Below are 21,432 nucleotides of genomic sequence, written 5' to 3'. Positions count from 1 at the left end.
GTTCCACACATCAGAGGCAGCAGCAAGCAGGGTGATAACCCCGAATAACATTTCTGGCCACTTCTACATGTGCTCCAGCTGTCCAGTTGGCCTGACAGTGAGGAATAAACATTGCATTGAGGGAATAATATGGACATGGTGGGGGTTAGAGGGAAGATGCCACAGTTGGATCAGCACTCAGAATGATGCAGAGAAGGAGTCCTAAGAAGGAAAGGGCAAGAGAGAGAGAGAGAGAGAGCGAGCATAGGAGTGAAAGCAATTGCAAAGGGCCTTAAGAGGGAGGGCGGAATAATGTAAACTGCTATAAAGGTGCCTTAAATGTACTGCTGCAGCTTAATGTTTTACTGAGATTTTTGTATATATACGAGTGCCTTGTAAAATGCTGCTACAACCTATTGTACTGAGATGTTTGTATTATCTAATTAGTCCTGGGTTGATTTTACTGAAATGTGCTGCATTCTTAGTCCTTTTGTTGACTTATTTCAAGCTTAGTCCTGTTCTACAATTAACTAGTTTATGCCCATCACTGATGGATATCATTTACTGAAGTCTCCTACAGATTTGAATTGTTAAGTCTCCTTCAGACTCTATGTTACCTTTTGAATATTCACCTTGGGTGAATTTCTTAATCCAAATAAATAAAGCACTTAGGATTAGGCCCCTAGGGAGAGGGAGAGGACTAAGGAAGGAAGCGGCTACATGTAGAAGACAGAAGGCAAGGCAGGAAGAGGCTATGGTAGTGGAAAAGAGTGAAGGCACTTGGGAAGGGACCTTGGGGGGCACAACGCTCAGAAGGGGCCATGAAGGAAAGGAGGGAAAGCACACAGGAAGGGGTCCTGAGAGAGAGAATCAGGGAAGGGGACATAGGAGGGAGACAATAGTGTTATGCTCAGGCTGGTGGACCCTTGGGCCGACGAGGGGATGTTACACCTTGCGGAGGATCCATAGGTTCTCTCGTCGAGTGGCGAGGCAGGACAGAGGAGGAGAGCAGCTGACCCTTGGCACTGAAGACAGAAGCTACTGTGGAGACGGACAAAGAGATGAGCAGATGAGCGGTCTTCACCACTGGTGGTCAGCAGTCCCCCCGGGAGGAGCCCGTAGGGACCCAACCGCTGGGACTTAGGTGGACCTAGGGAGGTAACGGTATCGGTGCAAAGGCCAACTGGAGCTTCGCCCTGGAAGCTCGCGGTCCCCCCAGGAGGAGCCCGTAGGGACCCGGGCCGCTGGGACTTAGGTGGGCCCTTGGAGACGGTATTCCAGAAGAAGTCCGAAGCCGAATGCCAGAGGGTCGTCGCTTGCCAATCCGAAGTCAATACCAGGAATCACCGTCAGCCAATCCGAAGTCAGGAACCAGGAACACCAAGACGTAACAGGGAATCAAGACGCTGGAAGCAAGCAGACTCAAACAACACTCACAGGAGACGTTGCCAAGTCAAGGAATGAGCAGAGGAAGTCTCCTTAAATACTTCCTCTGCACTGGATCATTGGAAGCGGGTGAGCATCGTTAAAGGGATCAGGTCCCTTTAAATTCAGTGAGGGGGCGCGGCCTCGCGCCTAAGATGGCGGTGGCCATCTTGAATCCCATCCGCGGGGGAGAAGCTGTGGTTGCCGCACTGGGGAGGCTAGGACGGCTCTCCAGCGTGTGGGCACCCCGAGGGCCTGCGCCAACGTGCGGGAGTAGCGGCACCAGGTCAGAGCTCCTCTCTGGACGTTTGTTGCCGCTGCGGTCAGGTAGGGGAGGGTGCGCCCGCGGACAGCCACGGAACACAACAAATAGAAAGGAAGAGGCAAACAGGAGGGTGAGCACTCAGGAAGGGGTTCACAGGTGGAAAGCAGGAGGAACAGAAGGGGGAGGACTTAGGAAGGGTCCACAGGTGGAGGGAATGAGGACAGAAGGGAAGGCACAGTTTATACAAGGAAACCATTCCTTATGGAATATTACATTCTATGCATTCCCAATGATTCTGGAGTACATATTGTTATTAATCTGTTTTCCATATGGCATTTAACTGCATACAAATTAAAGAGGCACATGTGGACATTTGCAAACCTTTTGGAGGTTGAATAAGGGTCAGTGTTCCCTAAAAGGCTGAGAACCCCTGACTTAGAAAGCACACAAAGGCTGTCAGTTAGCCTGAAAATATGAATCTGTGCTTACCTGGCTTTTATATGGGCTATACAAATTCAAAGTGAGGGAATCAAATCGAAAGTCCAATTTTAGTGTTGTCTTAACTTTAACTGGTGCATAGGTTTCCACTACAGCTGCTGTCACCACAGTTGTTCCTTCAGATGAAATACGAAAGAAATACTTTCAATTTGAAACATCCAAGCAAATAGTAACTTCTAGAATTACTTACCCAAGTACTCAATCTGAAAATAGCAGTTGAATGTATATATATGAAAATGTTTTCAGTTAGTTTAAACATGGTCGCTTAAGTGCTTGTTCTACAGTACTACAAACTACTACTATACATCTTTTATGGTGAAAAGATTTAAAAAAAAAAATAAAAAATTCAGTACCAACAGAAGTTTTTTTCCTCCCAACTACTGCCTGATCCTTACAGGGCCAGTCAAATGGAGAATGCAGAGCAAATGATTCTGACTAGCTCTGAGAGGTGAAAGATTATATATCAACACAAGAAAAATTTAAAATAGTCCAGCCATCAATTCAATACCTAAAAATGTTTTCACACATTCCTTAAGTTTCATAACTCATGCCTGTCAGACTATGAAACAAGATACTGTATGTATGATTAGGTTCCTTGAGCAACATTTCTCAACTTTAGCACTGCACAGAAAATATTTCAAAGGGTGCAATCTTCTGCACTGCTGACTAAAGGAGGTCACTAACACCTGAGATATAGATGACCTGAAGACAGCCTGTCAAGTGTTATTTCTTGGCCAATTGTGCAAAAGAATAATACCTACAAAGGATAACTACTGAGAAGACTTTATGTGATAACATAAAATAAGCTAGGCCCTGATTAAGGCTGAAGAATAAGCAGAAAGGAATGTTAGAGAAAATAATGAAAGAAAAATAAAAATCCTGAGACTTTCTTCAATAAATGTTAACATTTGATAGACCATACAGTTTTCCAGTGAAATATGGGTTTTACAAAGTCATGATATAAATTTTTTGTGCCATTTCTGTGGGTTCTATCCCATTTTTGCAAAATTATTTAGCCAATTCAAGTTTCAACCACAGTTTAGTCAACTTTGCTCTATCTAGGTTGCTAACTATCTGGTTTTGGATAGGACAGCCCAGGTTTTATTTATTTATTTATTTATTTATTTATTTCGTGATTTTTTTTATATACCGCGGCACGTTAATAACATCACCTCGGTTTACAATAAACAAATCAGCAACAAGCTTTACAGTCAATAGGAATTCAGGTGTACATAAAAAATATCAATTAAGAATAAATTAAGAACCAATTAAGAACAATTAACAAATAAACTAATGATAAACATATTCCATAGTTAATGGAGAGTCTAATAACTGGGAGGAAAGAGCCCGATCAAGTAAAATTTAGCAGCGGGGAATAAATAAATTGGCGTGTGGCATTGCATCAGAGAAACATAAGCAATAACTGGCGTTTCAGGAAAAGAGATGGTCATTGAGTGTAAGCTTGTTCGAACAGCCAGGTTTGGAGGTTCTGCTTGAATTTCTTATGGCAGGGTTCTAGATGCAGGTCTGTGGGCATTTTGTTCCAGAGGTTTGTTCCCGCAATCGTGAAGGAGCGGTCTCTTGTAGTAATGTGTCTGATGTGTTTAAGGGAAGAAGAAACGAGTTTGGCTTGGTGCATTTTTCTTATTGGTCTCTTTGATGTGCGGAAGATAAAATGATGTCTAAACATACTGTGTTTAGACATCTGCACAGTATGTTTTTAGACATCTACACAGTATGTGTAGATGTCTAAAAACGATATACCTACCTCTGTACATATGTTCCTGATTTATGGTTCCTGATTTATGGTTCACAGTTACATTTAATTGAGTTTATGAAAGTTCTCTTTTAATAGTTTTCCTGTATACTTGTGTTAATGTATTCTGCCTTGAGGCGACTGTTTTAATGTATTTCCGCCCTGGAGGCGACTGTTCAGTTCCTTGTAAACCGGTGCGATATGTATTCTTTACAGGAACATCGGTATATAAAAATTAAAAATAAATAAATAAATATGTGTTTAGACACTGCACAGTATGTTTTAAACATACTGTGCAGTGTCAGAACAGAAGTACTGACCAGACACTGATAATCCAGTTTGTGCAAGCAGCTCCTCCTTTTCCCCACAGCGTGTCCTATTACAAGGAACGAGGCAGGGCTGCCACCTCGCAGCAGAGAGCTGTGTTGTGTCCATGCCCCCCACCCTCCTTTCCTGTGCTGTGACTAGATGGCATGGGGGAGAGAAGATGGGCACAGCACAGCCCTCAGCTTCCAGTGGCTCTGCAGATGTCCAGAAGAAACAGCCCTCCATGTGCACCACCTCCCTTCACAGTGTGCTGTGCGGAGATGCGAGAAAGCTGCTGAAGTGAGCTGGGGAGAGAGATGCAGACCCAAAGGAGGAAAGTGGGAGACGGAGAGGATACATAGTGAGGAGAGGAGAGAAACAGAAGGAACATAGACAAAAAGGGAAAGGGAGAAGAAAAGGAAGATACACAGAGGTGGCATGGCGGGAAAAGAAAATTATTCCTTACCTGCTAATTTTCATTCCTGTAATACCATGGATCATTCCAGACGGTGGGTTATGTTCCATGTCCAGCAGATGGAGTCAGAACACAAAATTCCCAGGGGAGGACCCAAATAACCACGCCACCCCTGTAACAGCTCACAGTAACTAGACTAAAAAGCCCAAAAGAGAGAGACTAAAAACAGAGGGATCAAGTAATCAAAGAAGGAATTGAAATAACCGCTGTCCAAATAAACAGCAACTAAATTCTGAACAGTGAACTTGCGAACAGCAGTGCGTGAACAAAAAAGACGCGCAGTATTCGAAATACAGAGTAAAAGATTGTTAAGACAGGTAGGCAGGGATGTCCCACAAGCAAACCCCCAAACCAAGGGAGGGTGTCTGGAATGATCCATGGTATTACAGGAACGAAAATTAGCAGGTAAGGAATAATTTTCTTTTCCCTGTACATACCAGGATCATTCCAGACGGTGGGATGTACCAAAGCTTTCCCATCACGGGTGGGCCGCAGACAGCCCTGCTCGTATTACCTTGTCTCCAAGCTGACCGCCCGACGGAGCACCGACATCCAGGCGATGTCTCGCAAAAGTATGGATAGACTTCCAGATGGCCGCCCAACAAATCTCCTGAGTGGAGACGGAGGAGCTCTCCGCCCAAGATGTTGCCTGGGCTCGAAGAGAATGAGCCTTGACAACCAGCGGAGGGGACTTACCTACGCCAAGGTACACCGCTATGATCGCTCCCTTCAACCACCGCGCTATAGATTGTTTGGAGGCCATGCAACCCTTCCGGGGTCCGGACCAGAGGATAAACAGATGATCGGAGAGCCGAAAATCATTAGTCACCTCCAGATAGCATATCAGAGACCGCCGTACATCCAATCTATGCAGGTCTCCAGACTCAGAAGAGGCAAAAGATGGTAATTCCACCGATTGGTTGAGGTGGAATGCCGAAACCACTTTAGGGAGAAAAGAAGGAACCGTCCTCAGCGAAACCCCTTCAGGCGTGAAACGAAGGTATGGTTCACGACAGGATAGGGCCTGCAGCTCGGAAATATGTCTTGCTGAACTGATTGACACGAGAAAAATGGTCTTGAGAGTGACGTCCTTGATGGTAGCCGAGCTTAGAGGTTCGAACGGCGAACCAGAGAGGACTCAGAGCACCAGATTCAGATTCCACGACGGACAAGGTGGGCGAATTGGAGGCTTCAAGTGTTTCACTCCTTTAAGGAAATGGGAGACGTCCGGATGCGAGGACAGAAACTCCTTATTTCCACTGCGAAGAAAAGCCCCCAAGGCCGCCACCTGAACCCGAAGAGAATTGTAAGCAAGACCCAAATCCAAACCTGCCTGCAAGCAGGAAAGGACTTGTGGCACTGAGGCCTGCATGGGAAGAATGTCATTCGCTCCACACCAATCCTCACAGACCTTCCAGACGCGAACATACGTAACAGAGGTGGACATCTTACATGCTTTCAGTAGCGTTGAAATAACCGGCTCCGGATAACCACGCCTCCTCAACTGACACCTCTCAAAAGCCAGGCCGCAAGACAGAAGCGATCTGCCTCCTTGAAAAATATTGGTCCCTGGCATAGAAGATGTGGCAGCTGACCAAGACGAAGGGGACCCTCCACCGTCAAATTGTGCAGATCCGCGAACCACGGTCGTCGGGGCCACTCTGGCGCCACAAGGATCACCGGCCTTTGGTGTGCCTCTATCCTGCAGATGACCTTGTCCACGAGGGGCCACGGTGGGAAAACATATAGGAGACAGTGGTGCGGCCAGGGCAGGACCAGCGCGTCCACGCCCTCGGCGCCGCGCTCCCGCCTGCGGCTGAAGAAGCGGGCGGCCTTTGCATTTCCGGCGGTTGCCATTAGGTCTACGTGCGGTGTCCCCCATTGCCGTACTATTATCCGCATCGCCTGCTGCGAGAGCTCCCACTCTCCGGGATCCAAGTTTTGTCGGCTGAGAAAGTCCGCCTGTACGTTGTCCGCTCCCGCTATATGCGAGGCCGCTAGTCGTTGGAGGTGAAGCTCTGCCCACTCCATCAATTTGTCGGTTTCCAGAGAGACCAACCGACTTCTCGTGCCTCCCTGGCGATTTATGTATGCCACTGTAGTCGCATTGTCCGATAGCACCCTGACTGCTTAATGGCATACTATGGGGAAGAAACCCTGTAACGCCAGACGGACCGCCCTGGTCTCCAAGCAGTTGATGGGCCACTTCGACTGTTCCTCCATCCATCGACCCTGGATTGAGCTATCCCGACAGACCGCTCCCCAGCCTGTGAGGCTGGCGTCCGTGGTGATAATCACCCAATCCGGGTCCTCCAGCGACACCCCCTGAGCTAGGTGCCGTGGTTCCAGCCACCAATGGAGACTGATGAAGGTTCCTCTCGGAATCGGAAGGATTGCCTGGAAATCTCTCGACACCGGCTGCCACCGGGAGAGTAGGGATCTCTGCAGAGGCCTCAGATGCGCGAATGCCCAAGGAACCAGATCGATGGTCGAGGCCATGGTCCCCAGTACCTGCAGGTAGTCCCAGGCAGTGGGCGTCTTGAGCGCCATAAATCCTTGAATCTGCTGACGCAGAGAATGAGCTCTGTCCGGATGCAGAAAAACCCTGGCATTCTTGGTGTCGAAGTGAGCTCCCAGAAAATCCAACGACTGGGACGGGACCAGGCTGCTCTTGGTGAAGTTGACAATCCATCCGAGAGATTGGAGAAGTTTGTACCACTCTGTCGACTGCAAGGATACACTGCGCTCGTGACTTTGCACGGATGAGCCAATCGTCTAGGTAAGGATGCACAAGGATGCCTTTCTTGCACAAGGTTGCCGCCACTACCACCATGATCTTCGTGAAAACCCGTGGAGCTGTGGCCAGGCCAAAGGGAAGAGCGCGAAATTGGAAGTGTTGACCCAAAATTTTGAAGCGTAGGTAACGCTGATGAGCTTGACTAATTTGTATGTGGAGATACGCCTCCGTGAGATCCAACGAAGCCAAGAATTCTCCCAGATGAACTGCCGCTAACACTGAACGGAGTGTCTCCATGCGGAAACGAGGGACTCTGAGGGACCGGTTGACGTGCTTGAGGTCCAGGATAGGACGAAAACTACCTTCCTTCTTGGGAACCACAAAGTAGATTGAATAATGCCCCCGGCCCAGTTCGGCGGCTGGCACCGGCACTATGGCCCCCAAATGAAGGAGACGATCGAGGGTCTGCCGCACAGCTCCCTGTTTGAATAAGGACCCGCAAGGGGAAAACAGGAACAGGTCCCGAGGAGCGCAAACAAAATCCAAAGCGTAACCGCATCTTAGAATATCCAGAACCCATTGATCCGACGTGATTTGGACCCACTCTTTGTAGAAGAGAGCAAGGCGACCCCCCCCCCCCCCCAGTCGAGGGACCACCTCGCGGGTCTGTCTGGCATCATTGGGTAGATTTAGCGTTTCCTTACCCTGGCGGCGCCCACGAAAGGGCCGGTTCCAGGAGTGCAAACGAGAAGAGGGAGCCCGAGGTGGCTGTTGCCTCTGAGGACGCGCTCTCCGCTGGTTACGATAACGGTTTCTGGAGTAATTATATGATCTTGACGAACGGGGTCGATCTTCGGGCAACTTGTGCACCGTGTTCTCATTAAGGGACTTGATGATCTGATCCAAGTCTTCACCAAAAAGATACCTACCCTTAAAAGGAAGGGACCCCAAACGTGTCTTGGAAGAGGCATCAGCCGACCAATTGCGAAGCCAAAGGAGCCGACGTGCTGAGACCGCCACCACCATGGTTCGGGCTAGGACCCTTAAAAGATCATATAAAGAATCCGCTCCATAGGCAACCACGGCTTCCAGTCTGTCCGCCTGGTGAGCCTCAGCGTCTGGTAAGGACTGGGCGGTGAGAAGCTGCTGCACCCACCGAAGACCCACTCGCTGTGCGAGGGAACTGCAGATAGCCGCCCACATCCCTAAGGCCGAGACCTCAAAGATACGCTTGAGGTAAACCTCCAGCTTCCGATCCTGCATATCCTTCAACGCCGTCCCTCCAGTGACAGGAATAGTGGTATGCTTTGTAACCGCTGATACCGCAGAATCTACGGCGGGAACTTTGAGAATTTCCAAAAAATCGGCCGGCAGAGAATACAATTTTTCCATGGCTCTACCGACCCTAAGGTTTGCCTCCGGGGAATCCCATTCCCGAGTGATCAACTGCAAGATCTTGTGATGAGTGGGTAAAGACTTGGCTAGAGGCCGCAGTCCTGCTAGGAGGGGGTCCCCCTTCTTGAGAGCCGGGTCAGGCCCCACCGGTTCCGGAGGGGGATCAATATCCATTTCCTGGAGGATCTAGGGAATGAGGTCATCTAACTCCGCCGCTTGGAAGATGCGGAGGACCCTAGGGTCGTCGCCCTCCACCTGGGCCGCCAAGGTGGGGTCGTCCATGTCAGGGTCCTGGGATTGTCCTTCCCCCGACGAAGGCTGTATTATCGATGGTGTCCCAGTAGGGCCACGAGATGTCCCCGCTCCCCCGCCTACTAAAGGGGGGCGAGCCTGAGGGAGGGTCCCACCCAGGAGGGGGGTAGGACATGGTATCTTGGGGGGGAGAGGGTCCCCAGGTCCCGAAGGTCGTGTCTCTGCTCTGAAGAAAAGCCCTGTGCATCAGGACTATGAATTCAGGGGAAAAGGCCTGGCATCCTGAGGGGTCACCCCCCGGGGGATCCCCCCTCTGCCTACCAGGATTAGACTCGGAGTAAGGGTCCAAAACGGGCCTAGAAGTGGGGAACGGATTATCCGTGTCCTCCTCAGAAAGCGCGGCATCAGAATCTTGCAACAAAATGGCCGCCGTTCCCGCGTTGAGAGGGAACGGGGCCTGGCACTTCCTTCCCATGCGGTCTGCAGCTCGAATGTCCTTGTTTGTAGCTGGCGCACATTCCCCCTCGGGGAAACAGCCTGAGCACAGACCCTCTTCAGAAAATAATCCGGCCCTGTCGGAGCCCTCACAAGGCGCCGTGGACTGCATCGCCGCAGAGAGAGAGAGGGGGGGAAGCTCTACAGGTGGCTCGCGCCTAAAATGAGCAACGACCCGGCATCGGACGCTTGCCGCGGTCCCCCACCGACCTGAAGAAGAACTGACGGGGAATTAACCTCCCGACAGCAGGCGGCCCCGGGGAATGGTGCTTCGCGGGGCCATAGGTCGGGACGTCGGTCGCTCCCCAAAAGGGAGGGGGGAAAACCTGGGTCAGGAGGGAGAGGCCGGCACTACCGACTTTCACCTCAGAGAGCCGAACGGAGTCCAAAAATTGTAGTCTTCTGCTGAAAAAGAAGATGAAACAAAAATACACTTACCCCAACTGAGCCCTCAGTGAGGAAAATGATAAAAGAAAGAAAGAAAACAGGCAACAGCCTGTCAGCAAGTCACCAGGCTAGAGAGCGATGAGCCAGCACCAGCGGAGAGCTCTCCCCCTGCTGTAAGAGGAGCCTTAGCAAAGTGACCTAAACTGTAAATTTAAAACTTCCTTTTTTTTTTTTTTTTTTAAACTTGATCCCCCTGAGAAGGTAGCCCTAAGCTAACAAGCTGGGGACCACAAGTCCCCTGCTCACATCTGCTGGAGTCAGAACGTTACTGAGAGCTGTTACAGGGGAGGCGTGGTTATATGGGTCCTCCCCTGGGAATTTTGTGTTCTGACTCCATCTGCTGGACATGGAACATAACCCACCGTCTGGAATGATCCTGGTATGTACAGGGAATGGGGTGATGGGAGCGGAGAGAGAGAAGCATGGAGGGAAGGGATAGATATTGATGGGGGCATGGAAATAAGGAGGGAGTGAGAGTGTGAACAAGGAAAGGAAGGTTAGAGATAGAAGAGGCACAAAGGAGCATAGAGAGAAAAGAAGTAAGGCACTGGGGAGGAAAGGGAAGAGATGGACACTAGGGCACAAGGAGGTAGGGAGCTAGAGACAGGAGAACAGTGCATAAGAGGGGGACACAGAAAAGGGAGCATACTGAGACAGATGGCACAAGGGAGACAATGATGAAAGACTGGGAAGGGTTAAAGGTAAGGGGGAGAAAGCCGAGGGGGAAGAGGGAAAAAAAGAAAAGATGGCTATCAGACAGATTGGAGCAAGAGGGCTGGGAAATGAGGTTATGGAAGAAAAAGGTAAGATATACAGGAGTGAAAGGTAAAAAAAATAGATGAGATAGAATAGAATGAGAGCTCGCGTAAGGTCACAGAAAGGAAAAGTAAAAAAAAAATAATGGAAAGAAAAGCAGGAATCAGAGTCAAGAAAATACTGAAGATGAGAAGAGAGTGAACAGTATGGGAAAATAAAGTTAATGCTAAGTGTCTTATTTTCAAATTAATTATCTGATTAAGTGACCGGAAAGTTTTTAATGATTTTAAATGACTTTGGCAGCATTCTACTCTTTTTAGCTTCATATTCTATTTGCACACACTAATTTTTGCTTCTCCCCCCATTACTCCAGACCTTGTCTCCCTGAAATCTATAATCTATCCTTAGGCTGTTTGTGGAGGAGAGATTTGAAAAGCAGAGGGAGAAAGAAACATGCTGGATGTACATGTGTGTATGAGAAGCTGTGTGTTTGAGAGCATGTATGGATCTTTCTGAGAAAGGAGGTTGGGTGATTGTGAATGTGTATGGGTATGTGAAAAGGAAGCTGTGTGTTGGTGGGTGTATATATGCATTAGAGAAGCTTTAACCATGACAAAAAGGAAAACCATGCGCATAAGAGGCAGTGGTTGATGGTTGAAATAACATTTTATTTCAAATCTAAGTGATGGAAGGATTGTGGATTGTCAATAGAGAGCAGCCTTCGCCTCCCTACCCCCGTTCTCAAGTTTGGTGGGGTGTCTAGTTATGATTCATGGACTTGTTGGTTGCCCTAGCTTTTTCAAATGTACAGCTCTGTTGGAAAATCAGTTGTGGGTGAATCATGAGTATTGTATGGAGAAATTAGTTCTTACTTGATAATTTCCTTTCCTTAGTCCAGCCAGACCAACCAGATGCATGGGTCATGTCTCCCAACCAGACAAAGATTAACAGGTGTTGTGACATTTCCGCTTTTAGGGTCCTATACTGACCTCAGCCTGCCAGTATTCTACAAAACAAGCTAAGAAAAACATTTTTTAATGCACTAATCTCGCTCTCATTCACCCAAGCAAAAAACAGAAGGCTTCCAAGGGAAAAAACAAACAAGAAATGTAATCGACATTATTGCATTCCTTAACATCCTGTGTGCCAACTAGAACATACAAGCAGTTATTTTGAAAATGAATCGGGAGAATACACTTGGCAGAACAGGGTGGGTCCTGGACTGGTTTGGCTGGTCTCAAAGAAAGGAACTTATCGGGTAAGAACTAATTTCTCCTTCTTCATCCAGTCAGACCATTCCAGACATATGGGATATATTTATTTATATGATTTATATTCCACCTTTCTGACACTTCAAAATGGAGTACATTCAGGTACTGTATGTATATGCACAGGCTGCTGCTCTGCAAATCTCCAATGGCAGAACAGGCAATGTTTGGCCCACGATATTGCCTGTGCCCTGGTAAAGTCTGCCCTCAATTCCTTGGAAAGTGACAAGCCCTCGGATATGTAAGCCTCCACTATCATTTCCTTATTCCAAAGAGCTATCAATGTCTTCAAAGCTGTTCTCTCTTCTAGAACCACTAAACCAAACAAATGCTACTCCAAGGTTATGAAACTACTAGTGACCTTTAATTACAGCAGAACTCTTCTAACATCTTAATGATAAAATTGAACATACTCATCTTCACCAGAGTCCTTTTGAAAGGAAGAGAAATAAATCTGATTAAAATGAAAATATGTGAAAACATCTTAGGAAAGAATAAAGGAACAGAGTATCTACACCACCTTGTCTGAAGAACCCAAAAAGGGATCTCTACCCAAAAGAACCTGCGGCTCCCAAATTCATTTGGTGGAAAAGATTGTTACCAGAAAACACTGCCTTAAGAGTAAGCAGCTTAAGCAATGCCTCTCTTAAGAGGCTCAAATGGATGCCCAAACAGGTTTGACAACACTAAATTCTGATTCCAGGGAGGTATGGATTTCTCTTACCAAAGATCAAATATGCTTCACTTCTTGAAGGGAAAAAAAAAAAAAAAAGACATTTGGATGAGACCATAAAGATCTGCCCATCAATAGACAATAGCCACTACATGTACCTTAGGGAGTTAAAGACCACCCTTATCCAATCCTCCCTGCAGGAATAATAAGATAACTGGCACTGAAGTTCCTCTAGCAGAGACATTCCTAATCAAGCAGCAATCCTCAGCTTCCAGACTTTCACATATGCTAAGGATGTGAAAACTTTCTTGGACTACAAAAGGGTATTTACAGCCTTCTGAGAATATCCCTTCTCTGATAATTAAGGCCTTTCAAGGGCTGAAAGACAAAATAGAGATGGATCCTCGTGAACCACTGCTTCCTGAACAGTAGAGCCCCTGCTCTGAGGAAACAGTGGATCCCTTGCAGCATCCTTACTAGATCCACATCCAAAGGATACCTTGGCCAATTGGGAGCTATCAATATCCTGGGACTGAGGAGACCACTTTAAAAGCAAGTCCCTCTGGCAAAGGTTTCATGTACACCCTTGCCCAAGGTACTGAATCCAAGGCAACCACCATGGAACCCAATACCTGAAGATAAATTCACATTGTCAACTGGACTCGGCCTTCCCTTCGGTCGAACTGAACTCCCAGGTACTACAGGGATCAAGAGGGAAGCAAGATGCTTTTGTTGAAACTGGAAACCCAGCCTAGATACTGCAATTTCTGCATCACTCTGGCCATTCCTAATTCACTTTCCTGGGCCACCTTTGGTCAAATTCATAAATTATCTAGACACTGATGCACTAAAATATCTTCCTTTGCACAGGGCCACCACGCAACCATAACCTAGGAAAAAAGATTTTGGAGCTGTGGTCAACCTTAAAGGGAAAGCCTTACACTGAGGACACCTCTTATCAATGCAAGGTGAAGATATTTCTAATGCCTTTCTTTGATCAGGATATGCAGATAGACCTCTGTTATATTTAACAACCTCCCTAACTTTGTATACTTGGAATCCCTAAAGCGGCTCCAAGCCAGAGCTGGTCACAAGGTCATCTTAGGCTTGTCTTCAGGCAATCTGGGGACTTTTGTTTCTCTCCATGCTTTCACCAGCTTTCCTAAATCTTCTCCAAAAAGGATTTCCCTAGAAGGAACATTTGGTCCAACTCATTTTGGAAATTGAAACTGCTGATCAGTTACATAGTCATAGAAAACGATGGGTAGCTACGATGGAAGCCATACTCCTAGCTGAAGCCCGGACTAATTCATATGAGGCATCCGCCAAAAAGGATGCCTAAGTGCCATCTGAGCTGCATCCTCCAGGATCATTCCCCCCCCCCCCCCCCCCATTCTAAGAAACTTTCCTGTATGCATTGAGACAAACACAATCTTGCCCTAGCAACAATACTGCTACTCATAGCAGCCTACAGCACCAAACCAGCAGCTTCAAAAGCCCACTAAAGCATAGTCTCTGACTTCCTATCCTGAGCATCCTTGAGGGAAAATCCCCCTTCTACAGGAATAGTGGTTCTCCTAGTGACAGCCCAAACAAGTGCATCCACATGAGGAAATTCCTGCTTTTCTCTTTCTTGAGCCAGGAGGGGATACAGCCTCACCATAGTCTTACTCTAACATTTAACTCTGAGGCACCCATTACACAAAGATCACACCCTTATCTATGCACCAGAAACACACTGAATGGTTTCATTAAATTCAACATTATAGGGTGATCTTCTGAGTTAACAGATTCTTATCCTCCCCCCCCCCCCCCCAATGACCAGCATTCTTAGGGACTGTGAAATGATGGGTACAACTAAACCATCCTTTTCCCTTGGCGAACATTCCTCTTCTTCTGACTCTCTCACTGCCACTTTCCCTTAAAACATGAAGGTTTACAAGTGAAAGATCCAAAAATGCAGGAATTTCACCCTCCCAGTCCTCCTCTACTCTTCTCATTCTTTTGCTCTGGATTCCCAGTAGTAGTTCCTGAGGAAGGGAGTTCCGCAGGAGAGAACTCGGAACCGCATTCTGCCCTACAGAAAAGGGCCTGATGCAAACACTTCACAGATTCCACGGGAATAAAGGCCCAGCAAGAGAAAGAAATCACATTCTCCACCTGAAGAAATGGAAGCGGATCTTCTTGGAACTCCACACAGAGGAGCCACAGACCAGACCACTGCAACATCGGAGACTGCTAGAACCAACATAGGAGGCCCCTGTTCTGAACTCTCTTCTCGTGATTTCAATATGGCTACTGTTCCTGCCGCAGCAGCAAGCATGCTGGCGGGAATAGCCAGACTATTCCATCAATGTGATCCTTCCAGTGCAGACTCCTCTGTGTGCTGTCCTCTCTCCCCCTCCTCCCCACAAGATTTAGAGAGGCTTCCCCCTCCCTGCAGATTATGGAGCGCTTCCTATGCTCCTAAAGAAATACCATTGCTTCCTTGCTTACCACAGTCTACAGTCCCTCAGAAGTCAAACCATTCTTTTGCCTTCTGATTTATTTATTTATTTTTTACATAGGAGCCAGGCACAGCCACAGAGCTCAGGAGAAAGGAGAAAAAATAGGGAGGGGAGTCTGGTTTAGCCTTTTTTTTTTTTTTTAAATGGGAGGGGAGACTGCAGAAAAGAAGAAAAAACGCATGGGGAGGGGAAGTGAGAAGAGGAGTAAAGCAAATGTTGCTTACCTGTAACAGGTGTTCTCACAGGACAGCAGGATGTTAGTCCTCACATATGGGTAACATCACAGGATGGAGCCCAAACACGGAACACTTTTGTCAAAGTTTCTAGAACTTTGACTGGTACCTATTGGGCATGCCCAGCATGGCACCAAACCTGCAGCCAGCAGGGGTCCCCCTTCAGTCTTGTTTAAAGCTACAGGAAGTGCCAAAAAATAAATTAAGAAAAACGTAACGAACCCAACACCGCGGGGTGGCGGGCGGGTTTCGTGAGGACTAGCATCCTGCTGTCCTGTGAGAACACCTGTTACAGGTAAGCAACATTTGCTTTCTCACAGGACAAGCAGGATGATAGTCCTCACATATGGGTGAGTACCGAGCTGAAGATGTTCGAGATATGCACCAAATGTACCCAAGACGTGCAACTGGCACAACTGGGGTGGAATTTGGTAGAGGGCATCCTGAACCCTAACAGGAAGGCGAAAGGGTGTTGGTACATCAAGTTGCAAAAAGGTTGCACAAGACAGACTGGCCGAAGATGGAATCTTGCCTTCCAGCCTTGTCTAAACAATAGTGGGCTGTAAAGGTATGGAGAGAATTCCAGGTAGCAGCCCTACAAATATCAGGGAGCGGCACCGAGCGTAGGTGCATAAGAACATAAGAAAATACCATACTGGGTCAAACCAAGGGTCCATCAAGCCCAGCATCCTGTTTCCAACAGTGGCCAATCCAGGCCATAAGAACCTGGCAAGTACCCAAAAACTAAGTCTATTCCATGTTACCATTGTTAATGGCAGTGGCTATTCTCTAAGTGAACTTAATAGCAGGTAATGGACTTCTCCTCCAAGGGCATCAATGGATCGGTGGAGCCGATGGCCGCATCGGCATCCATGGTTGAGGCATCGGCAGAACTCCCGATGGAGGAAAACGGAATGGTGTTTCTCCTCCCGATGACAGAGCACGTGGAGAAGGCACCGGAGCCATCGGTGATCCCGGATCCATCAGTGGAAAAGCGGCTAGAAGCGCTTCCATCTTCGAGAGCAGCGGTGCCAGAATAGGATCAGTGGTCGATTCCACAATCTGCACCGGTTTTGGCAGAGGAACCTGGAATCTGTGCATCACCTTAATCGATGGCCTCCTGAATCATCCGGTCCAGCTCTTCACGGAGACCTGGAGCAATCAGCTCCAGAAGGGAAGAAGGAAGCAGAGGCATAGCCGGAGGGACCACCGTTAAATGCAGAGTACCGGCTCCCAACACCTGTCCGGGTGAGGGTTGCCTCGGTGACCCGGTCTCAGAAAGGGTCGATGCCTTTTCTGGATGGAGTTTCTTCGATGGCTGCTCGGACGATGGCGAGGTCGATGACTTTCCTTCATCGATGGTCCGAGGCTTTCGGTGTCGATGCCGATGTTTCTCTCTACGATCCCCTCGGTCCTGAGGGGGAGTAGAGGTAATCAATGGCCGGGAGGGTTGTTGACGCCAGACGGTCACCGGTCGGTGCCCGATGCTGGCGCAAAGTGGACGGCGCCAGTTCGGATGACGTCGAAACAATAGACGGCGTCTGAGATTGAGAATGGAAGACAAGTCCATTTTCTCCATTCTGGCTTTGCGACCTTTTGGTGTCATTAAGGCACATTTGGTGCAAGTCAGGACATCATGCTCACGCCTGAGGCACATTACACAGACTTTATGGGGGTCTGTTATGGACATGGTGCGAGCGCAGTCAGGGCACCGACGGAACCCCGATGCCATGGCCTTTGAAAAATTGAGCAGTGGTGCAATCGACGGCCAGTAGGCCGCGAGGGCAAACTTGACGGGAGTCGACCAGAATCGGGTAACAAACTTACCGGAGTACCGCGGAAGTAAAAATTAACGAGAGAGACCCCTGTGGGGTATGAAAGTTTGAAGTAATTCCATGAGGAAAATTCCTGTCAGGAATAATCAAGAGGTCCTTAACCCGCATGGCTACTGCTACATGGAAAAAAGAAGACTGAAGGGGGACCCCTGCTGGCTGCAGATTTGGTGCCATGCTGGGCATGCCCAGTAGGTGCCAGTCAAAGTTCTAGAAACTTTGACAAAAGTGTTCCGTGATTGGGCTCCATCCTGTGATGTCACCCATATGTGAGGACTACCAACCTGCTTGTCCTGTGAGAATACCAGTGACTGCAGCCGAGAAAAACCCTATTCCAACAAGCTCCTGGTCCACTGGCTATGCTCAACTGAGGAAGTACAATAATTTCACTTCAGGAGCTGCCATCCAAATTTTTATCTTCTTCACCAGGCCTAAACCAATCCTCAGCTCACACCACAGGATGTTTGCCTGCCATCTGTTGGAGAGAGACAATTCTGAAAAGCTGAGGTCAGCACAGGAACCTACAAGGGATATCAGCAAACCTATTAGCCTCAGTTTCCATCTGCTGGTTAGGAGGCATAACTCAAGCGTCTGGTATGGTCTGGCTGGCTGAAGAGGAAGAAAGATTTGAGCTTTTATTTAAAAAAATAAAAGAATGGATATTCTTATGTTAAGGACTTTCCAAATATACTGTTACTTTCCAACAACTGGAATTTCCCAGTGATTTGAGCAGTCACCCTGATAAGCTAGAGACTTCTTCCAAAGAAAGCAATACTGAATGTACAGTGATACTGAGTTATTACATATGTGAGACTGAATAATATACCTCCAGAATAGGAAGTAGCATCATTGTTTGAACTGCTTGCATCATTTGGCTCAGGAGGAGGAGGAGGAGCAGAACTGTCCCCTATATTCTCATTCAGTGTCCTTAATATTGTAGTTAAGTCTTCTTGACCGAGAATAACCTTTGTTTAAAGAAAACAAAATAGAGAGGATATTAGACACAAAAAAATTGTTGTTGAAGACTATAGGCTCCTTCCCCCCCCGCCCCTCCCAACTACAATAATCTTCAAATCTAATATGAAGAATATTCTGGTGAATACTGCAGCAGCAGGATGAACTTACAGTGTTTCATTATTTAAGTAAGACTCATTAACAAAGAAGGAAACAGAAAATACAAAGTACTTACCATCATAGGTTTAAGTCGTCCAATTATTTTGATGTCAGGAACATCACTATACCAGGCAGCAGCCAAATTACGCTCAACAGTAACTTCCAGATTCAGAGGTTGCAGAAGCTGTATTTCTGTTTGTAATAAGCCTTTTTCAAAAGTGGTCCTGTGGTAGGAAACAGATCATTAGTACTAAGGATCAGTAATTGATAGTTCTTGGTGAATCACTATAATGAAGGATTTGAAGTTCTATATGCCCAGAAATATCAAGAGAACACAGAGGCTAGGATTATGACAGCTCAATGTAGTCATTGAAGAAATCTTCATAAAATTATAACCACTGGTAAAGCTTTTTTAAATAAATCCATTTCTGGGAATGATCTTGATTTTGTTTTAATGAATACATTTTTTATTCCACCAACAAACAGATTTAAGAGGCTGATGCAATAAAAATCATGCTGCAATGTTTTTAATGCAAGTTCACAAAAAAATTCAATGTGCGCCAAAAAATGCTATCTAAAATGCTATGCAAAGAATTTTTACATCGCTACACTGAATTTTGACTCCACTAGTGTCACCATGGTACTAGCATGCAAGGTAATGCCAAAAATATTACCCAGCAAGCTATTACAATGTGAAATCTTTCCATGTTAAGCAGCCCATAATGAACAGGCCAGTTAAGGGAGAGGGGATTTCCTCCCTCCCTCCCTTCAGCAGCAACATCCTGCCACCACTAGGTTATTCCTCTCCCTCCATCTGATAATAAGAGCTCCATGGCTCCAGCATTGTTCACAGTCCCCTTCTCATGCAACAGAGGTAACAGTCACTCCCGCCCAGTGGCGGGAGTGACTGTTACCTCTGTTGGAGTAGATGGATGTGGAAATGGAAATTTCCACATCCATCTACCTCTGATGGAGTAGATGGATGTGGAAATCCATCTACTCCATACTTTTATGCCCTACACCTCTCCATAAGGTGAACTCACTCACTCTTGCAGAGGATCCCAGGTTTTCAAGAGCAGGAGGAAAGGCAAAGCTCTCCTGCCCATTGCACTGCTCTATGTAGAATGGCGCCGGGTAGCTCTACAAAGATCAATGCTGCAGGGGCAGGAAGGCTTTGCCTTTCCTCCAGCGCCTGAAGACTTAGGACAACATGAAAGGGGAATGCCAAGGGGCTTGAGGAGATGAAAGGAATTTCATATCCACAGGCAGGGGCTATCGTTTCTCTTCCAGGGAATGGAAAGGACAGGGTGACTGATCAGCATTGGGTGGGAGTGGCAGTGCACAGTACCACCCACTAAGCTACTGGGATCAGCCCTGGATCAACAATTATTTTTTTAAACATGTACACAAACAGGGGCAATATTTTGTTACAGTCCAGATTGCAAAGTTAGTTGAATAAACTTATAGCTGAATAACTTTGGAGGGATATCCTGTGACATAGCCACACCATTTAATGTAGCCAGTTAGCTTGAAGATAGCTGGATAAGTTTAACTGGCTAACTTTAGGACTGCTCTCTGGCATGAATATCAGAGTTAGCTAGATAGCCTATCCGAATAACAAAATTCTGCCCAGAAACTCCCCTAGATCACTCCTAGGTTGCCCAGCTAAATTTCAGAATTTTAGTTGAAGAATGAAATAGATATTCAGCTAAACTTTAGCTAGATAAGTGCCCAAAACATTCAGAAGTCAGCATTTAGCTGGATAACTTAAAAATGATCTGGCTGAATGCCGCTGAATATGGATCAACCATATTTAGGATCTAATGCAGCTATATCCTATAAAAATGTTACCTGTAAAGCTTGAGTTCACTCAGGTTCACAGTCATAGAATCAATGACAGGAGGAAGGCTACAGCGTACTTTTGTTTCAATTATGAAGAACTGATTCTTTACAGTGATCAGACCAAAATCAGCAACTAAGACTTTGGATGACTTGGCTGACTGAGGCATTATAACGACAGGTGCTTTAACATTTATATCCAAGGCCATTCGGAAACTCCGTTGAGCTAATTCTATTACACCTGTAGCGGCTTTCTCTGCAGCAAGAACTGTTGCTTCAGTCAGTGCTTCCTTGGCTGCTTGAAAATTGTTTACAAAAGCCTGCAACAATTATGGAAAGAAACATTTTTGTTACTAAGAAAATCAGGTAGGAAAAAAAAAAAGATGTGGGAAGGAGGCCTGAGTTCTGCAGATTAAAGGAAGTCAACAGTGAGATGAAAGAAAGTAATACTAGGGAATATAAGACATAAGATTTGCCATACTGGGTCAAACCAAAGATCCATCAAAACCAGTATTCTGTTTCCAACAGTGGCCAACCCAAGTTACAAGTACCTGGCAGGATCCCCGAAGGTCAATAGATTCCATACTGCTTATCCCAGAGATAAGCAGTGGATTTCCCCAAGTCTACTGAATGGTTTATGGACTTTTCTTCCAAAAACTAGTCCAAACCTTTTTTAAACCCAACTAAACTAATAGCTTTTACCACATCCTCCAGCAATGAATTCCAGAGCTTAATTATGTGTCGAGTAAAAAAATATTTTCTCCTACTTGTCTTAAATGTATCACCTAGAAACTTCATTGCATGTCCCATAGTCTTTGTACTTTTTGAAAATGTAAAAAACCAGTTTGCATTTACTCGTTCCGCTCCACTTATTTTATAGATCCCTATCATATCTCCCCCTCAGCTGTATCTTCTCCAAGCTGAACAGCCCTAACATCTTTAGCCTTTCCTCATAGGGGAATCATTTCCTCACCTTTATCTGTAATCTTATCTAATTCCAATATATCAAAACAACCAAGAGGAGGAGGGAATATTAACTTACCGTATTTTTCGCTCCATAAGACACACTTTTTTCCCCCGAAAAGTGGGGGGAAAATGTCTGTCTTATGGAGCGAATATTAAAAACAAAAAAAAAACTAACAACCCCCCATCCTCCTGACCCCCCAAGACCTGCCAAATAT

General features: G+C 46.6%; 1 protein-coding gene across 3 annotated transcripts in view; it reads right to left on the bottom strand.

The window, feature by feature from the left end:
* Positions 1–21,432, bottom strand: part of VPS13A (vacuolar protein sorting 13 homolog A) — a 745,426-nt gene that overhangs the window by 365,321 nt on the left and 358,673 nt on the right. For all 3 annotated transcript variants that reach the window (XM_029616432.1, XM_029616443.1, XM_029616452.1), the window contains exons 33-36: positions 20,264–20,571; positions 18,489–18,636; positions 18,126–18,264; positions 2,159–2,283 (exon numbers count right to left, since the gene is read on the bottom strand). In XM_029616432.1, the coding sequence (XP_029472292.1) occupies positions 2,159–2,283; positions 18,126–18,264; positions 18,489–18,636; positions 20,264–20,571 (720 nt within the window). The remainder of the gene's footprint in view (positions 1–2,158; positions 2,284–18,125; positions 18,265–18,488; positions 18,637–20,263; positions 20,572–21,432) is intronic.

This window comes from Rhinatrema bivittatum, chromosome 1, assembly GCF_901001135.1.
Source record: "Rhinatrema bivittatum chromosome 1, aRhiBiv1.1, whole genome shotgun sequence".
In the NCBI taxonomy this organism is placed as follows: domain Eukaryota; kingdom Metazoa; phylum Chordata; class Amphibia; order Gymnophiona; family Rhinatrematidae; genus Rhinatrema; species Rhinatrema bivittatum.
This window is presented reverse-complemented; position numbering and strand designations above follow the sequence as displayed.